Source organism: Propithecus coquereli, unplaced genomic scaffold (assembly GCF_000956105.1).
Source record: "Propithecus coquereli isolate 6110/MARCELLA unplaced genomic scaffold, Pcoq_1.0 Scaffold5, whole genome shotgun sequence".
Classification (NCBI taxonomy): Eukaryota; Metazoa; Chordata; class Mammalia; order Primates; family Indriidae; genus Propithecus; species Propithecus coquereli.
This window is the reverse complement of record NW_012150840.1, coordinates 13,312,941-13,320,796: the sequence shown is the minus strand read 5'-3', so window position 1 is coordinate 13,320,796 and position 7,856 is coordinate 13,312,941. Positions and strand designations below refer to the sequence as shown.

The following is a 7,856-nucleotide window of genomic DNA, read 5'->3' as shown; positions in this document are numbered from 1 at the left end:
CATAAACTGGCGCTCAAGTGGCTTTGTTGTAGCTGTGCTTTCTCGAGGACAGCACCCATGCTGCCACGTGTCTGAGGAGGAAAAGCATGAATCTGGGAAAAAGGGACTAAAAGGAAAACATAAATTGAGATGACAGAACCTACTGCTCTACGTCCCACTCTTCCTTGGCATAGCTCTTATTTTTCCTGCTGTTCCTAACTGCCTATTATATGCCAGTTTTCACTTATACTCGAGTTAGTACATGAACACTACTCCTGGTTAGTTTCTTATGAGAAGTTATCTCGTGACAGAAAACAAATACTCTAAACTCCAAAGAGAACCCCAAACTGGATCACATGATAGGCTGGGAGAGAAAACAGCATGAAACAGAGGAAAAGCCAGCCTTTCTTCGGCCATAGGAGGAAACTAAGATTCTCACAAATGCTTACCATCTGGTCACCATGGCTGAGGGTTCTCTGTGGTAAAAGGAGGGTTGTGCCCCAGCAAGGCTTCATTTAGAGGTGTCACGTGCCCCCAGGCTGATGGCTCTGTGCACCGAACGCGCAGAGACTCAACTCCACTCCGCTGCCCGATTCACACAAAGGTACGTTGACAGAAATGTTTAGGCAGACAGGAGACCACAAAGCACCCATTGTGAAGTTCCTGAGGAATAACCTGGATCTCCTCCCTCACATCATTAGCTCATTCTGTGCCCTTGGCCGTCGGAGGCCCCTTCTTTCTCCCTCTTGGCAGCTGGTTCTCCTCCCGACCCCAGGTTCTCCAGCTCACCAAGTGATGGCTGTCTCCAAACTGTTGCTTTGTACTGACACAACTAATTCATGATCTTATAAACCACCAGCTTAAAAGGATATTAGTTCAAATTCTGGCCTACTGTCAGAGGCAGTGGGTTATAGGAAAAAAAGGAAAACCAGGACAGAAAGTGCTTCACCAGCCATTTTACTCTTCTTTAATTCTACTGTCTTTGGGCACACATCGTATCTGCTATGGAAGAAGGTACGACAGCAAGGCTGATAGCACTGATTCATAACACATTCTTTGCACCATACAAAGAGTAAAATCCTAGAATACCAGGATCATCTGCTACCATGACAGAGCTGCCTTACTTGCTGTAGGAGAGGACTGCTTGCATGGGAATGGAGAGAGGGATGGGACAGAGGAGGCATCTCGGGGCAAGTGAACCTACACGTGTATCTAAAAATTAGGAATTTGATGGAAAATCCAGAATTAACTTAAGGATGATAGGGAATTGTTGAGCAATAGTTCCATTATTTTCAGAAATTACTGAATTTGGAACCTGAGGTTAATACTTTTAGGATAAAGCAACTTCAAATAAGTTCAGACTGGCCTTGGGAAGAAATGGTGACCAGAGATGGTAATGAATTTCAGTGCTTGAGAACAAAAATGGTCAAAATCAACTTACACATATGACTTGACTCAAAGTGGGGGCTGGGGGGAGTCTTATTTAAAAATTATAAATCTGCAGCAAAGAAGTCTGGAAGTGAAAGCGTGAGCCCCTCTCCACCTCTCCATTTTGCTGCTGGTGCTTGCTCTCCTCACAGTATCTCCTGCAAAGGTTCAGAATTCAATTAATATAGATTTATTAGGTTGATTTTCAACATGTAGTTTAAGATGAAGAGTTCTGTTTGGTTTAAACCACTTCATTTAACCTTTTGGTAATGGTAGTCCTGAGCGTCTGCAGCGTTGGTAAAATCTCCCTGTGACAAAGGGTCAAACCGTTGAGGGAGCACAGCAACTTCTTGGCCCATCACGTTTCCTTGTCCTTGTCCCTCAAATCAGGTAGTTTTGCACCGAGGGACACAGTCCACCATGATGAAGGTGTTCAAAACCATTTTCTAAAGATATCTCCTTCCAATGTCCAATACTGCAGGTGGTCAGGAAAACTTGGAAGGAAGCTGCAAAAGTCCAGCCGGGAATCTTGATTTTGTTAGATGTGGACACAGGCAAATCACCTTTGTCCTCCCCAGATTTTATTATAGTCAAAGGAGAAACATTGATGGGATTCTAACTGCAAATGTGCTAGATATAAAATTGATGGAATGCTAACTGGTCCATGAAGGGCTGTACAAGATAATCCGTGGCAAAGTAGAAAACAAGCCCAAAGGTGATAGAGATTGGAAGAGCTGGCAATGCTTTCTTGAAAATGGCGAGGAGTAGTAATGTAAGGCACAGACCCTGCGGAGAGGATGGGAAAGACACAAATTCATACGTAATTCTGAAATCATTTTCAGGCAAAACAACTCAATCACAAATCTTCATTTTAACCTTTTTTTAAATTATTATTTTAAAAAATCCTTTTAGAGACAGGGTCTCCCTCTGTTGCCCAGGCTGGAGTGCAGTGGTGCCATCATAGCTCACTGTAACCTCAAAATTCTCAGGGGATCCTCCCGCCTCAGCCTCCCGAGTAGCCGGGACTACAGGCGTGAGCTACCATGCTCAGCTTTGGTTTTAACTTAGTTAATTGAATACTTTCCTTTGGGGTTAAATTTTAGAACAAATATTTCATCTGGAAGAGCTGCCATGAAAAAAAAGTAGCTTCTTAATTAAAAAGGAAACATTTATTTTTCCTTGCTACAGTTTACTATGCTCACACTGTTGATATTTTATTCCCTAATTCTAGGAAAGGAATAGAGTTTGAAAATAACTAATTTTTTTTTTTTTTGAGACAAGAGTCTCGCTCTGTTGCCTGGGCTAGAGTGCTGTGGTGTCAGCCTAGCTCACAGCAACCTCAAACTTCTTGGCTCAAGTGATTCTCCTGCCTCAAGCCTCCCGAGTAGGTAGGACTATAGGCGTGCACTAATTTTTCTACTTTTTATTTCTATTTTTAGTTGACTGGTTAATTTTTTCTATTTTTAGTAGAGGCAGGGTCTCGCTCTTGCTCAGGCTGGTCTTGAACTCCTGAGCTAAAAGCAATCCTCTTGCCCCAGCCTCCCAGAGTGCTAGGATTACAGGCATGAGCCACCATACCTGGCCAAAGTAAAACTATTTTTGAAAAAAAATTAAATACTGAAATTTCTATCTAATGTATTGAGTTGGGCTGGGCATGATGGCTTATGTCCGTAATCCTAGCACTCTGAGAGGCCAAGGCAGGAGGATCACTTGAGGCCAGGCGTTCAAGACCAGCCCGAGCAACATAGCACGACCTCTTCTCTACAAAAAACAGAAAAATAAGCTGGCCATGGTGGTGCACACCTCTAGTTCCAGCTTCTCAGGAGGCTGAGGCAGGAGGATCGCTTGAGCCCAGGAGTTTGAGGTTGCAGTGAGCTATGACGATGCCACTTCACACTAGCCTGGGTAACAAAATGAGAACTGTGTCTCAAAAAAATAAAATAAAATAAAATACTGAGTGGGCCTCTATGATTTTAGTTTTGGTAGTTAAAATCCCAGAGGTGAAAAGCATTCTTTATGCTGTGATAGGAACAAAGAGATGTTCACAGAACAAACTGCTAACAAAAGTTTGTTTATGAAGAGTAGAAGCCACATAATATAGTTCATTTTTTATCCTATTTACTGAGACAGTAACTACAAAGTCTGGAGGCTGAGGACAATTTTGGTTCATTCAGAATAAGTAATCTTCTTAAAAGACATAACACATTCAATAAATACTCTCGAATCCAGAAAACAAACCTCAAAAAAGAAACAAAATAAACGAAAATTCAAACTTACCATGATAAATCACAAATGTAATTGCAAAATAAATGCATAAGTAAAGTCTCTTACCTAATCTTTCATCTAACTTCACTCACATACTATAAATATACGTCAAGGATATCACATCTTTAGGAAAAATAGCAGTAAGAGATATTTTACGAAGTTTTTACTTAAATCATGGTTTTGAAAGCTTCAGAGTTCAAGTTGTAGCACTCTAAGCAAGATCTCCGTGGGATCATGCATGGGGTTAGTTTCTCTCACAGGATACTTGCTGCCCAAAGGAACACTGTATGCTGTACCTTGTGTCACTAAATGCAAAATGATCAAACCCTCAGTGACTAAGTCCAGGGACTGAGTGAAGATCTGTTTATCTCTAAGACTGACCTCTAGCAGAGCTAATTTCATACACATCTTTGCTGCTGTGCTTGAAGCAGTGGTTCCCAATCAGAAGTACTTATCAGAATTTCCTGGGAAACTCTGAAAAACTACACAAGTAAAACAAATTAAATAAGAATATCTCAGGGCAGAGCTTACAGTTTTAAAAGCTCCCAGCTGATTTTAATGTGTGGCCAGGAAGGAGAACTACTGAGGTGAGGTCCATTATCTGTGTTTTTAAAAAGCTCCTCAGGGACTGGAACACTTAGCCCAGCTGGGATTAAAACAGACCTGCCTTTAAAAGGATAATCAGTTTTGACATTAGGAGTTCTGACACATTTTATTATGTATACTTACAATTAATATGGCTACAAAACAGGCTATGGTTGTGTTCCAGTCTCCGCTGGCTGTTGCTGAGGCTTTACCAACCAGAACACTGTAGAAAATGAAATCTCCCAATCCAAGTTTTACTCCCCCTGAAAAGGAAAGATTATGAATATAAAAAAGTTACTCTTTGCTATGATTTCACAATTCAAAAATATCACTGCCCTACTCCACCCCACATTGAATGAGAAGTAAATGATATACTTAGGTTTTACCTAAGTTTTCTTTGTTTTTTTTGGTTTTCAACAATAGGAGTTTCAGATTCTGTGTGACTGACTCTGGAATCTTAACAGATGCTGGTGTTATTTATCAATAATAATAATTGTCATCTATCAAATGCCTAGCTTATACTCAATACTTATACTAATAAATTAATAAATTCTCATAAGAACCCCTATGAGACAGGCATCATCTTTTTTAAAAAAACAGCTTCACTGAGGTATAATTTCTTTTAAAATTTATTCATTGTAAGATTCAATGATTGTGGAAAACGTACAGAGCTGTACAACCATCATCACAATCCACACTTCCACCACCCCTGTAAGATACCATCTACCGATTTACAGTTAATACCTGCTTCTACTCCAGGCCTTAAGCAACCACTGATTTGATTTCTATCTCTAGAAATTTGCCTCTTCTAGACATTTCATATAAATAGATTCATACAATCTGATGCTCATATTCATACAATATGTGACTGGCTTCTTTTAATATAGTACTTTTGAGGTTTATGTATGATATTGCATGTGCCTGTTCCTTTGTATTGCTGAATGGTTTTCCATTGTATGGATATACTATTACTTTGTTTATCCATTTACCAGCTGATGGACATCTGTATTATTTTGAGGTTTTGGGTATTATGAATAATGCTGATGTAAACATTCGAGTGCATGACTCTGTGGGGATAGATTATTTTCTTTCTGTTGGGTAGATATCAAGGAGTGGAACTGCTGAGTTATATGGTAAGTTTAGGTTTTCAATAAACTGCCAAGTTGTTTTCCATACTGGCTGCACCAGTTTACATTCCCACCAGCAACACAAGAGGGTTCTAGTTTCTCCACATCCTCACCAACACGTGCTATTGTTAGTCTTTTTAATTACAGATATTCGGATTAATGATGCTGAACATTTTTTCATGCACTTATTAGCCATTATATTTCTCCTTTAGTGAAATGTCTAGTCAAAGCATTCCCCCCGCTCACACCTTTTTTTTTTTTTTTTTTTTAAGACAAGGTCTCACTCTGTTGCCTGGGCTAGAGTGCAGTGGTATCATCACAGCTTATTGCAACCTAACACTTCTGAGCTCAAGTGATCCTCTCACCTCAGACTCCCAAAGGGGTAGGATTACAAGCATGCGCCACCACACCTGGCCCCCATATTTAATTTGGACAATTTTATTAAGTTTTAAGTATTTATTTATTTATTTTATTTTATTTTTTGAGACAGAGTCTTGCTCTGTTGCTCAGGCTAGAGTGCCATAGCGTCACAGCAACTTCATCACTTCTGGGCTCAAGCAATCCTCCTGCCTCAGCCTTCCATGTAGCTGGGACTACAGGTGTGTTCTACCATGCCTGGCTAATTTTTTTTATTTTTAGTAGAGACAGGGTCTTGCTCTTACTCAGGCTGGTCTCGAACTCCTGATCTCAAGCCATCCTCCCGCCCTGGCCTTCCAGAGTGATGAGATTACAGGCGTGAGCCACCGTGCCTGGCCTGTAAGCATTCTTTATGTATAATAAATATAAGTCGTTTAACAGGACTTGTAATATGATTTGCAAATACTTTCTCTCAAGCAGTGGCTTCTTTTCCTTTTAATTTTTTAAAAAATTTAATTGTGATAAAATACCCATAAAAGTATTTTATCACATCATCCATCCATAGAACTCTTTCCATCTTGCAAAACAGAAATTCTGTACCCATTAAACACTAACTCTTCATTTCCCTCCCTCTAACCCCTAGCAACAATCATTCTATTTTCTGTCTCTATGAATTTGACTACTCTGATATAAGTGGAATCATACAGTATTTTTCTTTTTGTGACTGTCTTATTTCACTGAGCAAAATGTCCTCAAGGTTTATTTATATTATACCACATGTCAGAAAGTCCTTCCTTTTTAAGGCTGAATAATATTTCATTGAATGTACATACCACCAAAACTCTGTCCCCCTGAGTGCAGTGGTATCATCATAGTTCACTGCAACCTCAAACTCTTGGGCTCAAGCAATCCTCTTGCCTCAGCCTTCTGAGTAGCTGGGACTATAGGCACGCGCCACCATGCCCGGCTACTTTTTTCTATTGTTTAGTACAGACAGCATCTTGCTCTTGGTTAGGCTGGTCTTGAACTCCCCTGGGAGGACTGCCTGAGCCTAGGAGCTTGAGACCAGCCTAAAGAAGAGCTTGTCTCTACAAAAAACTTAAAAGTTAGGTAGGTGTGGTGGCGTGGGCCTGTAGTCCCTCCCAGATACTCGGGAGGCTGAGGCGGAAGGATCAACTGAGCCCAGGAGTTCGAGGCTCAGTGAGCTATGATGATACTACTGTACTCCAGTCTGAACAACAGAGCAAGATCCTGTCCCAAGAAACAAACAAAAAAACTCACTAAAAGAGGCAAAGTTCTTCAGGATAAAAAAAGGCTACAGAAATGAATTTCAAAAAATAATGCAGGAGAAAATTTTTACAAATCATTTATCTGATATGGGACTTACATCTGGAATAAAAAACAATGATAACTCAAAAACAGACAAAAAATGAGCTAATGATCTGAATGGATAGTTCTCCAAAGAAAATATACAAATGACTAATAAACATGACACAAAAAGATACTCAACATCACTAGCCATCAGGGAAATGCAAATCAAAACCACAACAAGATACCACTTTATACCCACTACAATGGTTATAATAAAAAAGACAGACAGTAACAAGTGTTGGCAAGGATGTGGAGAAACTGGAACCCTTATACACTGCTGGTGGGAAAGTAAAATAGTGTAATCATTTTGGAAAATGGTCTGGTAGTTCCTCAAAAGGTTAAATATGACCCTGTAATTCTACTCCTAGGTACCTACTCAGGAGAGATAAAAATGTATGTCCCTACTCCTAGGTATATACTCAAGAGAAATAAAAACATATGTCCATACAAAGATGTGAACACAGGTGGTCATAGTAATATTATTCATAATAGCCAAAAATGGAAACAACCCATATGCCCATTAACTGATAATGAATAATAAATGTGGTATATCCATACAATGGAATATTATTATTTATTTATTTCCAAGACAGAGTCTCACTCTGTAGCCTGAGCTACAGTGCCGTGGCATCAGTCAGCCTAGCTCACAGCAACCTCAAACTCCTGGGCTCAAGCAATCCTGCCTCAGCCTCTCCAGTAGCTGCGACTACAGGCATGCAGCACCATGCCTGGCTGATTTTTTCT

At 40.0% G+C, this 7,856-nt stretch overlaps 1 protein-coding gene across 3 annotated transcripts in view; it reads right to left on the bottom strand.

The window, feature by feature from the left end:
- Positions 1-919: 919 nt before the first annotated feature.
- The window catches only part of PSEN1 (presenilin 1), a 95,224-nt gene continuing 88,287 nt past the window's right edge, over positions 920-7,856 (bottom strand). The window contains exons 11-12 of one of the 3 annotated variants that reach the window (XM_012656183.1): positions 4,402-4,520; positions 920-2,193 (exon numbers count right to left, since the gene is read on the bottom strand). In XM_012656183.1, coding sequence (XP_012511637.1) covers positions 2,038-2,193; positions 4,402-4,520 — 275 coding nt within the window. In that variant the 3' untranslated portion in view covers positions 920-2,037. The remainder of the gene's footprint in view (positions 2,194-4,401; positions 4,521-7,856) is intronic. The other 2 variants (XM_012656185.1, XM_012656184.1) reach the window with 2 other exon arrangements.